At 42.1% G+C, this 19,934-nt stretch overlaps 1 protein-coding gene across 1 annotated transcript; it reads left to right on the forward strand.

Moving 5' to 3' along the window:
• Positions 1-273: 273 nt before the first annotated feature.
• Positions 274-16,592, forward strand: LOC137888199 (NACHT, LRR and PYD domains-containing protein 12-like). The gene is made up of 10 exons (XM_068731540.1): positions 274-551; positions 744-838; positions 2,472-4,323; positions 7,203-7,376; positions 7,968-8,102; positions 8,454-8,612; positions 9,134-9,307; positions 9,414-9,587; positions 11,866-11,912; positions 14,260-16,592. Exons 1-10 carry the CDS (start codon positions 274-276, stop codon positions 14,787-14,789), a joined length of 3,618 nt encoding a protein of 1,205 aa, XP_068587641.1. The 3' UTR covers positions 14,790-16,592.
• Positions 16,593-19,934: the final 3,342 nt, after the last annotated feature.

Raw genomic sequence — 19,934 nt, forward strand, 5'->3', positions numbered from 1 at the left:
TTCCCAAGACAAAAGCCAGAAGTTAGTCTTTTTTTTTGTCTAGTGGAAAGTGGCTGTATAAGAAGCATAGTCAAATGCAAATACAAACAGTAAGATCAGAAAACATAATGATTCGATGAAATTAAATATAAAATGGACTCGTAAAAAGACCTGGGTTCCACGTTTTGGCGTAGTATATCCAGTTAGCTCAAGAAATCTGCTGCATGATAATCAAAAAACTGAAATTATGTGACTGAATATCAAACTGTCCTCCCATGTGAGTAGAGAGTACTGATGTCACGGAAGGAGCTCCTCCTTGGAGTCCTGCAGGACTTGGGGAATGAAGAGTTCATACACTTCCAGTGGTTCCTGAAGCAGACGGAAATCGTAGAAGGCTTCCCAGCTATCCCAAAGAGCCGACTGGAAGAGGCCAACAGGCATGACACGGTGGATCAGATGGTGCAGAGCTACAGCCTTCCTGGAGCTCTGCAGATCACAGTGGAAGTTCTGAGGAAGATCAGCAGGAATGATTTAGTGGAGCGTTTTTCCAAAAGTGGTTCTGAACCAAATGGTAAGTCTTAGACAGATTTGAAATCTAATTTCATGTTAGCCTTCCGCTAATGAAATTAATATTGAATATTTTATACCTTTGATTTACATAATAGGCCATTAGCTAGCACTATGCCAACGGCTGAATAATTTCCATCATAGGAGCCTCTCTAATCATTCTCTCTCTCTCTTTCTTTATATCTCTGCTCGGCTCCCTCAGACGATCCCGATGATGTTGGAGAGACTTCAGAGAACACAGGACCTTCTTCAATTCAACGAGCACAGGGAGCTCCTCACCCTCCTACGCCTGGTGCTCAGGCTGAAGGTGAAGCTATTGCTGTTTACAGTTTGGGCACTAATGATTACATACCTCTTAAGAAAAAAAAGTTTATTTTAATGGCAGAGATAGCATTGTGACCAGAGAGCCATTTTTGCAAATCCCTAGTTGGGACCCATACACATAAGACCTTTTCCCAGTGGACAAAAAACCCACTAACACCCACTTACATCTGGCTTTTGCCTTCAGTGGGAAAGGTTTCATTAGCATCGATTCCCAGGACAGATGAGTCTGTGGTAGTCATTGGTATTTATCGCCTCCAGCTCCCATCGGCAGTGTTAGAAACATGACACCAGGGTAGACACGTAAATCTCTGCCAATTTTCCAGTGTAGTGCTAGTGATTTGCGTAGTGAATATGTAATAAATTATATTTTAATATCCTCCACCTCGTCAACATCCTCTCCCAGAATACACAGGGGTTGTGAAGCCGTCCTCTTCCATCTGAAGTTTAGTCCATCTCCCTGGTCTTGGTCACGTTCAGAAGCACATTGTTTCTTCCAGCCCACACCACAAATGAATGGTGCTCAGTGCCCAGTGCTCTGTACTTCAACACCAGAGTCGTCAAAAAAACGTCTGTAAGTCACATGGTCAGTAGTACTAACTGTCTGTTGTGTACAATGTGATAAGGAAAGAAGACAGCCCCTGCGGAGCTCTGATATTACCAAGCATAATTTCAGAGAGAACACTGCTCAGTTTGACGGTCTGTCTGTTATGAAGTCTTTAATCCAGGAGATGGTGGACGTGTCCACCCTCATTGCTTGCAGCTTCTCCCTCTGTAGTAGTGGCTGGATGGTGTTGAACGAACTAAAGAAATTCTACTCCCAGATGGGGCTGGTAGGGAAAGGGTCCAGCGACGATTCCACCTGTGGTCTAAGGTGGGACAAGACCAGCCTCTCTGGCACCTTCATCACGTGAGATGTGAGGGCAACTGGTCGATAGTTGTTGAGACCAGATGGAGGTGAAGGATTTGGGTCTAAGGAGCTCACCAGGGGGGTTTGAGGTGAGAAGGGCGAAAACATTAGGGGCAGACGGGGTGTGTGGAAGTCTGGGTGAGAGGTGAAGGAGACAGCTGAGGGCTGTGAACTAAACTTGGTGAAGAAAAAGTTTAGCTTATTTGCTATCTCCGACTGCCTACTGAATGTTTGTCCCATACTATTAACCCAGTGACTTCCTTCATTCCATTACACACACCCCTTGTGTTGTTCTGCTGGAATTTGGCCTTCAGCTTTTCCCTCAAGTCATGCTGTATATTCCTCAGTTCATCCACGTCCCCAGACCTGATAGCTTTCTTCTTCTTATCAAGAAGCACTTTTAAATCATTGGTGATCCAGGGCAGAGTGTCATTAGTCCCCTGAGTCCAATTCCTCACAGTCCTTCTAGATACAGGTTGCTGTGAAACAATAGGGACATACTCTGGTGTCAGCAGGAGCTGGTTGCGATCAGATCTGCCAAGGGAGGAAAGAGCAGTGTCACTGTATTCTTAGTATTTGCATATAGGAGGTCCAATGTCTCTAGTGGGGCAGTTAACATACTGATAAAATGTTGGCAATGTTTTGTCCAGAGTGATATGAATAAAGTCCACGGTAATGGCTTCATTCCTTACAGATTTGCTGGTGCCAAGACCAAATCCTCCACGATCCATCTTGTCATACCAATGCATGCTCCAGTCAAACCTCCAGAACAAGTTTATGTGTATACCAGAAGGGTCATCAAAGCAGAAGGATAAAAAACATCTTAATGATATCTACACGGAGCTCTACATCATAGATGGGAATGATGTTGATGACAACACGCAGCATGAGGTCAGACACATTGAGATGGCATCAAGAAAACCAAAAGGAGCTGACAGATCAATTCAGCACAGCAACATTTTCAAACACCCTTCTGGAGAAAACACACCCGTAAGAACAGTCTTGACAAATGGGATTGCAGGAATCGGCAAAACATTCCTTATTTGCAAGTTCATCCTGGACTGGGCTGAAGGAAGAGCCAATCAAGACGTGCATCTCACATTCCCCTTCACCTTCCGCCAGCTGAATTTACTGAAGGGCAGAAGGTTTTGTTTGGCAGAGCTCATTCACAAATGTATCAGGGAAAGCCGAGATATAAAAGAGGAGGCTCTTCACTACATCTTCACCACACTACAGGCTTCAGGAAACACCAACTTCGACAAGAGTAAATTTAAACTTCTGTTTGTGCTTGATGGGTTGGACGAAAGTCGCCTTCAGCTCAATTTCAGTGACAAGGAAGAATGCTCTATTGACAAGCCGCTGTTGGTGAGTGATCTGCTGGGATACCTCATCCAGGGTAAACTGCTCCCCTCTGCTCGCCTTTGGATAACCACACGACCGGCAGCGGCCAATCAGATCCCTCTTGACGTTGTTGACATCATGACAGAGGTGAGAGGGTTCACTGATCCACAGAAGGAAGAGTACTTCAGGAAGAGATTTAGAGACGTGCAGATGGTCAACAGAGTCATGTCCCATATCAAGACATCAAGAAGTCTACACATCATGTGTCACATTCCAGTTTTCTGCTGGATCACTGCTACAGTTCTGAAGCAAATGTTAGGCGAAGACGACAGAAAAGAAATCCCACAAACTCTGACTGAGATGTATGCAAAATTCCTTGTGTTTCAGATCAAGCAGACAGCACTTAAGTATGACACAAAGGAGAACATCAAGATCATTATGTCACTTGCAAAGCTGGCTTTTCACCAGTTGGAGAGAGGCAATCTGATCTTCTATGAGACAGACTTGACCAACAGTGGCATTTGTCTTAGTGAAGCGTCGGTGTACTCAGGGGTGTTCACACAAATCTTCAAGGAAGACGATGGGCTGAAGGAAGACAAGATGTTTTGCTTCGTGCATCTGAGCATTCATGAGTTTTTGGCAGCTGTTTTTGTGGTCCTGTCAATTGTTAATCACAAAAAGGATGTGATGGCTGAACCGCAAACACTTCTCCAACATCTGCAGAGGCGTTTCAGAAAAGCATCCACAACTGAGGTCTATATGAAAGCTGTGGACAAGGCCTTGAAGAGTCCAAATGGACACCTCGACTTGTTTCTACGCTTCCTCTTGGGCCTTTCGCTGAAGTCAAATCAAGATCTCTTGCAAGGCCTGCTGAAACAAATGGGAATAAGCACAGAGACCGACCAGCAACTAGTGAAATACATCAAAAAAAAGATCAGGGAGAATCCTTCACCAGAGAGATGCATTAATCTCTTCCACTGTCTAAGTGAACTGAAGGACTGTTCCCTAGTGGATGAGGTCCAATATTACCTGAGACAAGGAAGCCTCTCCACAGCCAATCTCTTTCCTGCTCAGTGGTCAGCCCTGGTCTATGTGATACTGTCCTCTGAAAAAGATCTGGATGTGTTTGACCTAAGCGAATACTCCAAATCAGAGGACGTTCTTATGAGAATGCTGCCATTGGTCAAAGCCTCAACAACTGCACGGTAAGTGCTCTTGAAAATTATTTGTATCACTTTATGCAGTACCATTATTTTCAGGCATCTGGAAAAGGAATACATTTTATAAACAACTCACATGGTACTTGACACATATAGCCAACCTACGGTGTCTTTCAAGAATTCAAGGATCATTAATTGTCATTATGCAACACAGAGTTGCACAACGAAATGCAGTTCATTTGCAACACAATAAAAACATGACAAACAAAACAAAAGAAAACAGTGCATTCCTGTATAGCATTTTGTAAATTTCAATCAGGAGGAATGTAAACAGCAGCAACAAAAACAATTCTCTGGGCAGATAATATAGCCGACATCTTAGCATGAAAAATTCGACATCAGGAAAACCTTTTCCATCACCTTTGACTATGTTTGAGCACCAATCATCATTGATGCAAACACCTCCTCTCATCCCACCGGAGTCCTGCGGTCTGGCCTGCAGTCCGTCCGTCAAGTGTAGCTTGATCCGGGATACCACGATGGAGCCAAGTCTCTGTAAAGATGTGGGCACAACAGTCATCTCTGTTGCTAGGTTCGCCTGAAGTCTTATTTCATCCATCTTATTTTCTTGTGACCGAACATCAGACAGACAGCAGTAGACTGGGTGGTGGAGTAGGCTTAGGCTCTAGCTGGATTAGCCTAGCTTCGATCTTGGCTCCCCTCCCTCGGGCAGTTTGGTGATGTTTGGTCCGGCAGGGTGGTACTCTGGTTTGTATCTATACAACAAGTTGCGCAACCCCTTCTCACTCCCAATGTTTCAAATACCACAGCTTGGTCATTGCTCAACGGCGTCTGACACAGACGCACTGAGACACTCAATAGGGTGTGTCTGTGTTGCAAAGGGTTTACAACTAACTCCAATGTAAACAGTACCCTGTCAGAGCAACTGCCATAGTGCAACAAAGTCCACACAGGGCAGGTGGGAGGGGTTGGTGGTTTGGTCAAACAAACACAGGACTTTTGCCCAAGAGACTGCTCTTTGTATCCCATGGGAAACTAAAAGCAAAAACTTTCTGTGAAGACGAAAGTTTAAAAACACTATGCAAGTATCATGGAAATATTAACATGCCCTCCCTGCCACGTCCAAAACTGATGCTACAGAGGTACGTGGAGTGTCATAGTTTGAAACCTAGGAGCACTGACCAAGCAGTGAGAATATAATGCGACCCAATTGCAGGAGGTGAATCGGCATTTGTTGAGATTGGCACAGGTAAAGGACAGGTTAACAAGAGTGGGGGAGGCCTGAGTTGGACTTCTTTTATTTTGTCCGCATAATTTGTGCACTGCACTACACCCAACCAAATAGAAAACAATCCCAAAGCAGCAATCTCACTCTCATTGGGACTAGCCCAGGGGTCAGCAACCTTTACTATCCAAAGAGCCATTTTGCCCTATTTTCCACCAAATCAATTTTGTCTGGAGCCGCAAAAGCTATGTGATATTACAGCTTATAAAGTTTTAAATATAGTTATATTATACAAAAATTATAGTTAGTTGTATTTATGAAAACAGTCAAAAAAGACAATTCTTGACATTTTATTGCTATTTTTCCTGTTATAACAATATCAAACTCTTTTGAAGAGGAGCGTTTTTTCGTTCATCTCCAGCGTGATACTTTTCAGCAAATGCTGTGTTTGTTCTGGAAGTGTCTTTCTACATTACATGTTTTGCACATATCAAGCAAACAGGTAAGCCGGCATTGTTTGCAGTGAAAGCAAATGAATACGTCCAAGCAGAATTAAACTCTATTTTCCTCGATGACTTTTCTTTTTTTGGATTTATCCATTGATAGTTTACCAAGGGTGGGGGTCTGCAAATCATGATTAGCCACCTGCAGGTACAGTAGACGTAGACACCCGCGTTCGCTACACACCCCTATTAAATGACCCTTACCCGGGTTGATTACAGGCGTTGCTGACCTTGTTGTCTTTACTAACAGCTGTTGTCCAGTTAAAAGTCTGCATTTCTGAGGAGGAAGCAGCTGTTATTGTAGCAATTAGCGAGCGGCGTGTCCAGCGGCATTATCAGACCTACGGAGCGGACATCTGAAGTCACGGTTAGCGGCTTTGAGCAACCAATCTACTTCCTGTTTACACTGGCCCCACCCGCGTGCCCAGTGTACGTGAATAGTCACGTGATATTCGTTTTCAGGCGTTATATTCTGGACGGAGATCGTCTCGAAAATGATGCTGAAACGCTGCGTGGACGGAGATCGTTTTTGTTTGTTAAAACTTTTTTTTTTTTATTAGTGTGGATGTAGACTCAGGGAGCCGCAATAGAGGGGCTGAAGAGCTGCATGCGGCCGACCCGTGGACTAGCCAAACAGAGTCTATCCCAAAAAGGGAATCTCTGACTATAATAAACAAACACTGAGTCTGCTTATTATAGTCAGAGATTCCCCTGTATCCAACTTCCCCTGCTGTCAAGACCCTAAATATCAATGCTGTACATTCATTAGTGAGCGAGGCGACTGTGGCTCAGGGATGGAGCGGGTCGTCCTTCAATCAGAGGATCGTCGGTTTGATCCTCGGCTCCGCTAGCCCATGTCGATGTGTCCTTGGGCACAAGTCCTAAATAGATAGTCCTGATGGGCAGGTGACACCTTACATGGTAGCCCCTTCCATCAGTGTATGAATGGGTGAATGATGACATGTAGTGTTAAAGCTCTTTGAGTGTTTGGAAGACTATAAAGGCACCATACAAGTACAAGTCCATAATAATCCATTTTTAGTGAGATAGGTGACTGACTGAATTTTACATTTTGTGCACATCTTGATTTAGTGAGCTGCTAGGTGTAACAATATATTCTACCATATAATATATGAAACAAATAACTTTAATATCCCACCCCCATTCTAAATCAGACTGAACCAATGTGAGCTCTCACACCTATCGTGTGAAGCCCTGGCTTCAGTTCTCAGCTCGCAGTCCTCAAGCCTGAGAGAGCTGGACCTGAGTTACAACGACCTGCAAGATTCAGGAGTGAGGCTGCTCTCTAATGGATTGAAAAATCCCCACTGTAGACTGGAAAATCTAAGGTCAGTACCTACGTCACTCCACTCTCACTGCTTTACATGACTGTGTTTCATTAGTTGATCTCGCTAATGCATCAGTTTTTCAGGTCTGAATTTTATAAATTCAAGTGATTACAATTTTGCATTCAGTTATGTAGATTATTTCCATGTGGACAATACATTGAATGTGTTGTAACTCTGTTATGTTGTTCATTCTGTACACATAACATCTATTGCACTTCTGTCCATCCTGGGAGAGGGATCCGTCCTCTGTTGCTCTCCCTAAGGTTTCTTCCTTTTTTTCTCCCCGTTAAAGAGTTTTTCCTGTTCCGGGACAGAGGATGCCGTATGTGTACAGATTGTAAAGCCCTCTGAGGCAAATTTGTAATTTGTGATAAAACAATTGTCTGTTAAACCCAATAACATGAGTGCCAAAACAGATGCCACCTGTACTCCAGTTAATCTTCACAGTATGACCTGGGTTTCTATTTTGTAATAATCCATATTTAATAAATATTTCAATACTTAATGTACCCTCTTTGATGCAAAATTGTAAAAACAAGAGTTAGCAACTTAAGTTTCAGAGTCAAATTAATGAAAGGCTGCCACATGCAGGTTGTCAAGATGTGAGGTCACAATGGCAAGCTGCGCTTCTTTGGCCTCATCACTGCACTCCAACTGCTCCCATCTGACAGAGCTGGACCTGAGCGTCAAACACTCAAGAAAACCACTGAAGATGTTGAAAATGATGTACAGTATGCATATTCATTTTTTATTGACTTATTCACATTTTACTTTAGTGGCTTTAAAAATGAGTGTATTCATCAGTATTTGATGATAATTTAATTAGCAGTACAGCACTGTGACTTTAATTATGTTGTTGTGTTGTTTAAATGAATTTAATTCCACAGGATGTACTTACTTTTGTAGGGAGAGTGTATACCGTAATCTTCCCATTCTAATTTCATAACAGCAAAACTATTGAACAACGATTCATGACAATTGACATATTACATGTTACATATTTATTGCTGTACAGTATGTTAAATACCTTACTATGAAGTTGGCCTATGGACTTTTTTTATTGTCATTCTTTCTTAGACCAAAAGACCCTAAGCCAACAGAGGTCTGCTGTCACAATGTGGGACAATATAGCAGTCTGAGAGAGCTGGACCTGAGCAGCAACAACCTGAAGGATGTAGGACTATACACGCTCTCTGTTGGACTGGAGAGCCCCCACTGTAGACTGGAAAATCTCAGGTCTGTCCACCGTTGTGTCACGTCATTTGAAGGTGCTAAAAATTCAAAGCATTAATGTAGCAGCAAACAACTATTTGCTATGTAAAGTAGTGGCATCCTGAGTGGAAAATTAAGCCACTCTCCCTCTGCATGCTTCTCTGTGCTTTTTTTTAAGTAGCCGGTCTGGCCGCACATGCTTTTAGTTCATGTTAGTGCATGTGAGTCCCAGTGTGTTTGCCGCTTCCCCCTCAGTTTAACACTGTTAGCTCAGTCAGCACTGTTGCTGTCATTAGCAGTGTTGGTGCTGTTAGCAATGTTAGCTTCTAGCCCCCGGCTCAGCCGTTGTCATGTTGGGGTGTGTGGAGGCAATCCCTCAATAATTTGCTCTGAATTTGGAATTTAGCAAATGAAATGACACTGTTGTCTGTTTTTTTTTGTTTCTTTATATAATACCTGTCATGATGCTTCATTTCTAAAATGTATCAACCCACCACAACTGTTGTTCTCAAACAAATGGATTGTCATCCCTAAATATTCTTCAGTCTCAGTCGGTGTAACCTGTCGAAGAAAAGCTGTGAATGTCTGGCCTCAGTTCTCAGCTCTCAGTACAACAGTCTGAGAAAACTGGACCTCAGTGACAACGACCTGCAGAACTCAGCAGTGAATCAGCTCTCTTTTGGACTAGAAAGTCCAAATTGTAGACTGGAAACACTAAGGTCAGTAATCCTGAACCTGCACTTTTACTTAGAGGTAATCAAACTTTAATTCCAGCACGCCAGCATGAAAGTGGTCCTTGGAGGATTAAGCATGTTCTCTCAGCAGGTTGTCAGGCTGCCTGGTCACAGAGGAAGGCTTTGCTTCTCTGGCCTCAGCTCTGAGCTTCAACCCCTCATATCTGAGAGAGCTGGACCTGAGCTACAACCATCCAGGGGACTCAGGAGTGGAGCTGCTCTCTGCTGGACTTAAGAATCCACAGTGGAGACTAGAAACTCTCAGGTACTCAACAGTTCATCAACCGGTGGCCTCTGTCTGGTACCATAATGAGCTGCTCTGCGGCCATTTTGGTGGTTCTTGATCAACAGTTTCTCTTTTTTAGTAGAAGCTGTAATCATGTTCGTTTAGTGTTGACATTCATTGCTTTGCTCCTCCTGTTTTCACTGGGGGTGTTTTCCTCTTGTTTTCACCTACTCTCTGCATGCCAACAGCCTCCGGTTCTGCCAAGTGAAGCTAATGCAGGACTGACGAGAGGTGACTCCTCTGGTTGCAAAAAGAAGTCAGATTGTATAGAAGTCTATGAGAGAATCACTCTACTTCTCACTTGATTTATTACCTCAGTAAACATAGTTAACATGAGTTTATGGTCCAAATATAGTCAAAACAATATATGGCAAATGTCGAAATGCCGATCTCGAGCCTTCAAAACTGCAGTCCACAAATCAATGGGTGATGTCATGATGACTACAGTGCACTGTTTTGGACAGTCTCTTCTTAAAGGCATTGATACTAATGCACATGGTTGTTCACACAAAAAGTGCAGAAAAAGGTTGTATTAAGAATTTGAATAAGTCAGCCAGAGAGAGTTCAAATCCTCCTTACTTGTTCATCTCTGCACAACTGGACAATATCTGCTTAAAGTGTATGTTCTTGTAGGTTTGTCAGTTTTGGAAAGTTGCAACAATTGTTGAAATTTACGAAAATGGTTGGAAGCAGCACGACTAATTCAAATCAATAAGGCTATTTGACAATTTTAAAAGCACTTTATTTGAAGCATACTGATGCCTAGAAATCCTGTACAATTTGTTGAAATTTCACTTGGAGAAGTTTTGTCTCAGACTTGGTGTATATTGGTCTATAAATTAATTGTCTTGTGTTGTAATCTAAGAATCACAAGCAGACAATTACTAGAGCAAGCCTGTGATTAGAGGAGTGCTGGTTTAAGTTGCTTTTGAACAGAAAAGAATGTTATGCATTGTAATGTCAGTTCGACGAGCACACTTGGAGCCCTCTGGCAGCCTCCGTAGGCCTGACTAATCACCAAAGCACTTTGAAATTTCCCTGTACTTGCTCAGGCAACTCACAAACTTTCTCTTTTCCAACCGGCCCAGCCCTTCACTACATATGGTGTGACTCAAGTTGGCATTCAAAGCTAGCACCTTTTAGGGCAGCAGGGTGAAAGGATAAGATAACTGGAGCCCTATAAAACTAGGGTCACATTCATAGGCTGTATATAAGAAGTGGACGTAGTTGTCATGACGTCACCCATTGGTGAGTGGATTGTGGTTTTGAAGCGTAAAGTTTGACACGTTGGCCGTCGCCATCTTGGATTTTGGCCGTAGCCCTCTTGTAAACCGTAGTGACCATATTTGGACTGCGGCGGAGTGACGTAGAGACGCCGTACATGGCTCTGGTAGTGTAGCAACCTGTCAACCACACGGTAGCCCCGCCCAAAAGCACACTCTGCTTTATGGTCTATTTGACTCTAAATGGACCATAATTTACAAAATTAACATCATGCTGTATTGAAGAAAACCTGAAACTAGATTTTGCAACCATAAACTCATGTTTACAATGTTAACTGAGGTAATAAATCAAGAGAGAAGTAGAGTAATTTTCTCATAGACTTCTATACAACCAGACTTTATTTTGAAACTGGAGGAGTTGCCCCCTGCTGGTCAGTAAAGAGAATGCAAGTTTAAGGCACTTACAATTGTATTGGCTTTTTCAGAACCGGAGGTTGACGCCTGGTTACAATGCAACTCATTTGGTCTTTGAACACAGGCTGCGCTCAAATGTATTGTGTTGTCCTGCTGCTTTCATGTTCGGTAATCCTCCCAGAAAGATGCTTGAGATCCTGAAAGCATGTTCTTGACAAAGTACCATCCCCTCCGAATAATAACATGCATGGGAAGCAAAAAAGCATCTTCTCTGAGAAGCTAGCAGTAGTTTTTTTCCCCCCCAGAGAACTACTCCAAGTTGTTTTTCTTTTTTTCAGCGTTTTATTTTACAAGAATATCCACGACTAGTGGACACTGAGTTGTTGAATCTCAAACTGAATCTTTAAAAAGCGGACTTCAAAATTTTGCGGTAGAAGATAGGCCTCTAGCCCCAATTGACCTGTCGCCTCTATCGATGCCGACCATCTACAGTGCATGGACTGTACACATCCACAAACATGTGTAAAGATGTCTGTGTTTGCAGAAACAAAACCACATGTGGGTCCACTGATCTGCTTCTGGCAGAATTGATCGTGATATCCCCTCTTTTTCTCCTTCAGGGTTGATTTTTGTGGAGAGTTCAGGATCTTGCCCGGGCCTTGGAAATGTAAGTACTTATTCTCCCTTACCCATTCTACCACTCTCACTTACACTCTTAAAGGTGAGCAAAAATCCCCGTCTGCTGATTCTGATCATATTTCCAAATGTAAACATCACACTAACCCTTTTTTCCTTGGGAGACCTTGTGGTTCTTTTTTTCACATAATTAGATCTGTTTCATGTTGACCATAGAACACTTTTGGCTTGTACACCATGCACCAGTTTATTTTTACTTGTTTTTCCAAGGCAATAAATAAGAAGTGCGGTATTTTTTTAAATGAAACGTCAACAACAGCGGACATCCATAATGTTCGTTGCTTTTCTGAATTCTGAAATACTAGTAAAGAAACTCTCCAGCATTGACCTCGTCATCACGGAAGCGTAGCACCCACCCTCCGTTTCCCCCTCAGGTAAACACTGTTAGCTCTGTCAGCGCTTTCATCGTAGTTTGCACTGTTAGCAATGTTAGCACCGTTAGCTATGAGCGCTCGCTCGCCAACCGACATGTTGGGAGGCAATCGAAATGCTCCCAATCTCAGATCTTGCAACTTTAGTGCTAGTGTCAGCACACAAACATGCTCACAATGACATGCTGTGTTCAGCAGGTATAATGTGAACCATTTTTCTGATGCATTGGTTAAAATTTTAGTTAAGTTCTTCAGATACCCGTATTGGAAAAGTCTCAGAAATACTGGATTGGGTATCGGCCATAGTCATCGTGACGTCAACAATTGGTTTGTGGAATGCCGTTTTGAGGCCTCAAGTTTGACGTTTTGGCCATCGCCTTCATGGTTTTTGCAACCGGTGAATGGAAGTGACCATATCCGAACTGCGGAGGAGTGACATAAAGACTCCTTATTCGGCTCTGGGAGTGACCTGTCAATCTCAAGGTAGCCCCGCCTTAAAGCATACCCTGCGTTATGGTCTATTTGAATCTAAATGGACCATAATTCACTGGATGAACATCATGCTGTATTGAAGAAGACTTGAGGCCATAAATTCATGTTTACTATGTTTACATACTATATCAAGTGAGAAGTAGGGCCATTTTCTGGCCAGTAGAGAGAATGCAAGTTTAAGACTCTTCCGCATTGGCTTCACTCTCCGGAACCAGAGGTTTCAACCTGGTATCGGAGTCCGTGCGCCAATCCAATATCACATTATGATATTATTTATCGGCTCCATTACGTTCCACAGGAACAACAATATGTGTCACTCGCTACCCGATCCGTACAAACCTGCCCGATCGGTACTGCACATGTGCAAAATAGTACTACACTCTGGTTAAACACTCTCGTGCACGCTAAGTTTTTCCCTGTTAATGCTACATTGTGAACAACACATCTGCGTTGAAATCAGCAGGAGACCTAGTTAACTGTTAGAACACTCCTGCTTTGTTGAATAATGGAGCTAAAAGCTAACGTATGGAGGTTACACTGTGTTGATGTGTATATATGCTTTAAGCTCTATTCAGTAAAAAAATTGTATTGGGTGAAGCTTAATAATAACGTTATCATGATACGCTCAAATGTAATCATACAAAATGTAGCTTTGGAGAACAAATTTGAATAAATACATTTGTTTGAAGGAGATTTTTTCAATAAGAAATATGAAATAGATATTAGAGGGGGAATTTTACCGTGCTTAACGCACTGGGATTTGCCGGTATGAAAGGCCAGGCATCGGGATCGATATTGGGAAGGAAGAAAATAATATCGGAACAACTCTACATTTCAGCATGCTGATTAAGATGGTAAAGCTGGTAAATATTTCCTGCAACACACTAGTATGTTGACGTCATCTATGTGGTAATGTTAGCACGCAGACGTTAGCGACTGTGGCTCAGTGTTGGAGCGGGTCGTCCTTCAATCAGAGGATTGACGGTTTGATCCATGTCGATGTGTCCTCGGGCAAGACACTTAATCTCTGCCTACAGTGTGAATGTGTGTCAATGATTACATAGTCCTGATGGGCAGTTGGCACCTTGCATGGTATCAGTGTATGAATGGGTGAACGACATGAAGTGTTAAAGAGCTTTGAGTGGTCAGAAGACTAGAAAAAGCGCCATACAAGTCCGTTCACCATTTTATTTTACCTGCACTGTCTTTTGATTTCCATGCAAGAAGCACGTCGGTTGTGACAGCTTGAAAAAGAGCCTTCAGCATCTTAAGGGGAATTTCATCCGTCCCTAACCCCTTGTCGCAGATACGTTCTTAACTTTAAATCTTCTCGAACATAAGTCCTCCAACCCTGCCTCCCTCACAGAAATCAGACGTTCGGTATTAACTGAAATAACTTATCTGTGAATAAAAGTTCACTCCAATTACCAACTGTGTCCCTTTTCCTCCTGGCAGATGCCTGTGAACTCACACTGGACCCAAACACAGCACAGGAGAGTTTACTCCTATCTCAACGTGCCAAGCAGGTCACATGCGTCGGAAAGGCGGAGTCCTACCCTGATGGCCCAGGGAGGTTTGAACACAGGCGCCAGGTCCTGTGTACAAACGGTCTGACCGGGCGCTGTTACTGGGAGGTGGAGTGCCGAGGACCAGTTTACGTAGGAGTGGCGTACAATGGAATCGGCAGGAAAGGACAAAAGGACGACTCTCTGCTCGGTTGGAACGACGAGTCGTGGTGCTTAGAGTGCTACAGCAACAACGCTTGGCACAACGGGAAGGTCAAAGTCGCATCTGCAACACCGCACCACGGCTCCGTAAGAGTAGCAGTGTATTTGGACTGGCCCGCTGGCACTCTGTCCTTCTACAGTGTCTCCTCGGACGCACTGATCCACCTCAACACCTTCAGCTGCGCTTTCACCGAACCGGTCTATCCTGCGTTTAGGGTCATTGGTACTGGTTCGTATGCATTACTGTGCACTTGTTAGTATTGTACGATGGGATCTACAGGAATATGTATTGACATATTTCATATAAATACACCTCGTGATTTGTAGATTTAGTCATTTCTTGAGACATATTTGTGTATGCAACAGATTTATTTTCAAAGCAGATACATTTGATTCATTTTGCACACAACAGAATTCAACATTTTTAAACTGATGTACAATCAGAGGTGTTAATATGTAGACAGTGGGTACGAGTGTGAGTGATGGCAATAACAAGACTATTATGATGATATTGTAATAAAAGGAAAAAAAGCTGTAATGGAAATTGGTGTGCCATTTGTTTATGGCAGCTCAATACCCAGCTCTGCTAGTTCTGTACCAGAGTGATTGGTTAGATTGTCCTGATAGTCCACCTTGCATGGTAGCCCCTGCAATTAATATATGAATAAGAGACAGTGTATATATAACAAGTTACCATTTTACATATATCCCCTGGAAAAGGCAAACCAATCTCCTTCACGGTTTTCCAGTCCGTAGCATTAACACAAATATATGCTGGTTCTATATGACTTTTACAAACTAATAAACAATAAAAAACAACCTACACAATCAAATAAATAATTGAATTCAATTCATGCAATGATGATTAATGGGTAATATGTTCATATATTCCAATGTCAAGTCTCTATTTGGTCATCTGACGAGATAATACGATAATGTGCTTCATAGCTGGTGTGCGCCATATAGAACTATAGAAACAAGTTATAAACATGGGAGAATGACTACATTTAATGAAATAATGATATAATAATGAAATATTATTATAGGACATGGTTGTCATCAGCTTGTGTGCAGTCTCCCTCCTTCTATGATACCGCTTAAAGCCAGGGTTGGTAATCCTGAGAAACTAAAGTTACCTCAGTGCATGAAAACTATGTTTTTTCTTGGTTACGTCTCGCCTTCAATGCTGAAAAAAAACAAACATCATTGGCCCCTGCATGCACAGATTGAGTCGTTACTTGGTTCATCATTCAACATCCCTAGGGTGATAAAGCCAAATGTATTTCTTGATTGACGGTCTAAATTTTGTACGTCACACCAGCAACCAGTTTTTTTTTCATGCTCTGGTCAATTCAGAGAGTTGTGCTAGACGTCTTCTTTCAGACGAGTGGAAAGAAAACTTTTTATTAACTGTTTATTTTACTATTTTGTCAATCTGCATAGATTTCTTCTAAATTCACCAAGAGTTAGCATTAGATAATGCCTCATTTGCATATTTAAACATTTCAGAAAACTTGTAATGGGATTGTTGAAGTTGTAATCAACTGGGGACATTTAATATGATGAATTTTAACCTTAGTTCATTTTTTGCCCTATTCACCTTTACTGTATATCAAGGGCAATTTCTCATAGCCGGAAATCTCCACTTCAGCAGCGTTTACTGTACATCCACCAAACGTTTCAGTTTCATTCCTCTCCATATTCTGAATGTTTGTTCACATATCATTCACAGCCTGATTGATACAACATTCTATTACTGAAAACATGGAGGAAATAGATTGTGCGACGGTGTGTTCTGATTCATGGAGCGATACAAAGAGGTATATCTAAAACTTGTGTTCTCTAACGGCCAAATTGCCAAATTATTATCTTCTGTTAAACAACTTCTAAGAATGAATTTGAATCCATAAGCCCATAAATAATTACCATGTCTCTTATGCCTGGCATCTTATTATACCACAGATTTTAGTTTTTCTGATTTCTGTCACGTTGATTTCATTCATTGATTTATTTTGTTTTTTTATTGTTTGTTTTGTGAATATCGCTGTATTATTATTATTATGTGTGGAGAAGCTAAATACTTTAATAAACACATAACGGCTACATCAAACACAATGTTTCCATACTGTTTTATAAGTACAGACTACAGTACAGACTACAGTTCTCCATGATGCAACAAGTGTATTCATCCTTTTGATATCTCGATTCTACCACTGATTATAATATTCATAATGGTACTTCAATATCGACTAAACAAGTCTAGCCTGTTGTAGTCTTTGGCTGACTGAAACTTATACAATCCCGCCATCTAGTGGCCAGAAACAAACGGTGCAGCTTCACAAACTCTGCGACGTAACTTCTGAGCAATGCTCTGAAGAACTGTGCTAAACTTGTACTCACGAGTCCATGGGGTTATGTGAGGATGCTGGAAGTTACTTCTCAGCAAAGCCTAAGTGTGATTCTTCAGCGGTGACTGCAGTGACTCCAGAGGACTACAAACATGGCCTCCCCCCAGCGCCGCCAATAGAGAAGGCCTCCAAAGGCTATTTGGGATATTATTCACAAAAATCGTTGAAAAAAAGTTGAAGAAGGATGTATTATATGTTTTTATTTTATCCAATTGCATGTCTTATAGTTCATGGATTTCTAAAAACTTGTAAAAACTTGTTTTCTATAATGATATTAAAACTGTATTTAAAGTAAAGTCAAGATAATGTTTCGTAGCCATGCTGAATCCATCATGTCATTTTATAAAAATAAAACAAGCACAACTAATTCTGCCATCTACGGGCGTCCTTCTCACTGGCCTTGGAGAACCCTAGAACGCTAAAAAATACCTCAAGGTCTTAAAGTTCGGAACACTTGCGTGCGTCACGACAACACTCCTAAATGGCGAGACGCACTTGAGACCTCAATGTGACTCTCAGAGGCTTTACAGGCTACAAACTGTCCCAGGTAATGTACATGTTAAAGGAATACTTCACCTACAAAATGAGCATTTTGTATATCCGTTACTCACACCCAGTGTTGCCTCAAATTCTGGAAGAAAACGTCATTTTTCTGCCATTACTTCATGAATCCAAAAAACGGTGAGAAGTCCTGATGAATGGAAGTAAATGGGGGGGGGAGCTGTGAAAACATATGTTTCTCTCACACGACTGGTGCAGTATAATACTGCTGTCATGTATCCAGTTGTATGTCACTACTTCATTAAACACATGCATGCATTTGAGAGAGTTTGGCTGCTTCAGTTCAGCGAGACTTTTCTCGTTTTCTTTGGTCTTCTCGCCGCGATGTGAGAAAAACGACATTTTCTTCAAGAGTTCAAGGTAGCGCGGGAAGAGTGATTAATACACAAATGGTCATTTTGTGGTTGAATTATTCCATTAATATAAACATAGTGCTGCGATAGAAGTTCTAGTAATAGTGATAATAGATTAAGTACTGATAGTACAAGTAGTTGTTGCAGCGGTAGCATTAACATAGCAGAAATAGTAGCTGTATTCTTTTCATATAGAACTGAAGTGCTCTCTGATTATACACATAGCGTTCAGTATACTCGTCACGAGGAGGCCTCCGATTGGGCGATGCATCCTCTTGCATGGTGGGAAATGTAGGATCCAGCATACTTTGGATCTTGACCCACACTTAAGACTGAGAGTCAGGGTATCTCAGCCTCTGCTTCCGTGATTCTGACCTTTTATTTCCTTTTCTTTCTTCACCTGTCTCCTGTGAGTCCCTCGACTTTGCGTCACTGAACCACTGGTACTCTCTGAGGTGAGTGAATTCTGAGTATCGTTTCTGTGCAATGTCATTTCAAAGTTTCTATAATACGGGTCAATATGATTATTTTATTATATATGATTATTATAGTCATTATGATATCCATTTTTATATTCATATATGATACAAAAATAAATTGTACATTTGAAATAAATAAATACAAAATAAAACTTCAGTCAAGCTGTTTGTTGATATTACCAGGTAATGTTCACGTTGTGCCCTGTGGCTGCAGTACTGCTATTAGCCATCAGATGGGGCTTAGGAGTGACTTAACTTCCATTCTGTGGTGATTCAACCGGGCAGGGTGATCCACATTTAAGTGACCACTGTGAGACACCACTACTGTCACTGCTGCTGTAATACATCATAGCCTACTGCTACACTATACATAATAATGATAAGCTTGATTTACACAGAATAGTTTTTTACAATACAAACAGAACACATTTAAAAACACAAAGAGAATGAAGTAATGGCCAACAACTAAACACATGGAAAAAAAGAAGAGTAAAAGGAACAAAAATGTCATAAAATATACATAAAATCACCAAAAGGCAATTTTTTCAACCTGATCTCACACAGATTATTCCACAGTCTATGAGCTCTGACAGGTTAAGGCTCTATCACCTTTGTGTAAGAATCTGGATCTTGGAACAACAAGGAGCTTCTCAGAGTGCAGGGAGGGGCAATAAGAGGTCTGATGAATACCTTGTGGCGAGGCCTCCTCGGCCTTTTCACGTAGTAAGTGACTCTTCATGCCCGCCGTGTCCACTTTTGTCTGGATGCCGAACACAACAGTGAGTGAAATGCCATAAAGTCAAAACTGTGCAGAAGTGAACGCTCGCGTGTGACGCTCTAGAATCGAGCGTGAACGCTGAACACTAAACAACCAATGGTATCCGTTCACAGACTGTTGGTATGTAACGGCAGCAGAGGATCAGCAGGGGACTCTACCGCGATAAAAAAAAAGAACCCGAATCGAGTGTTAACGCCGTGATGGAACGCCTCTTTTAAATGGCGTGGAAATGCAAGAACATAATTTGGTCGAAGAAATACAATATGATAACTTTGTACAGAAAAAAAAAGCTGATGTATATTTCACTCCAGAGGAAAGTATTGGGGATTTATTTTCCGTCGCGCTCCCCAGTGGAAGATGAAAAGACATGCAGATCTGCAGGTGACGTGATGTAGTGGATGTGGCACCTGCTGAACACTGGTGTAGTGTCATCCTCTGACAGCAGAGGGCGCAGTGGTGCAGAGCTCCAGTCTGTCCATTGTGTTTGCCCTCAAAAACAGTCAAGGTTTCAACAGAGGGGAAGTCAACTTCAGTTATTAAAGTCAAAGCAGAAATGCCCCAAAGGAAAAAAAAAATACTGCTACACAAAGCTACACTGTGATGAATGTTTACCTGGTTATGAAACAGACTCGATGTAATACTGATGCCTCTAAATGACCTATAAGTAAACGAAACCATCAGAGACGCCACGCTGCTGGAGGCCCAGGCCGTGCCGCTGGGAGCGCTGGAAGGAAGGGAGAACCAGAACCAGGACTGCACGGGGCAGACCGTCAGACCCTCAATGTGAGAGTTTCGAAAGGGACTCAGGTGCTCAACACAACATG

Source organism: Cebidichthys violaceus, unplaced genomic scaffold, assembly GCF_023349555.1.
Source record: "Cebidichthys violaceus isolate CVI_PGR_0920_01 unplaced genomic scaffold, fCebVio1.0.p SCAF_52, whole genome shotgun sequence".
NCBI classification, from domain to species: Eukaryota; Metazoa; Chordata; class Actinopteri; order Perciformes; family Stichaeidae; genus Cebidichthys; species Cebidichthys violaceus.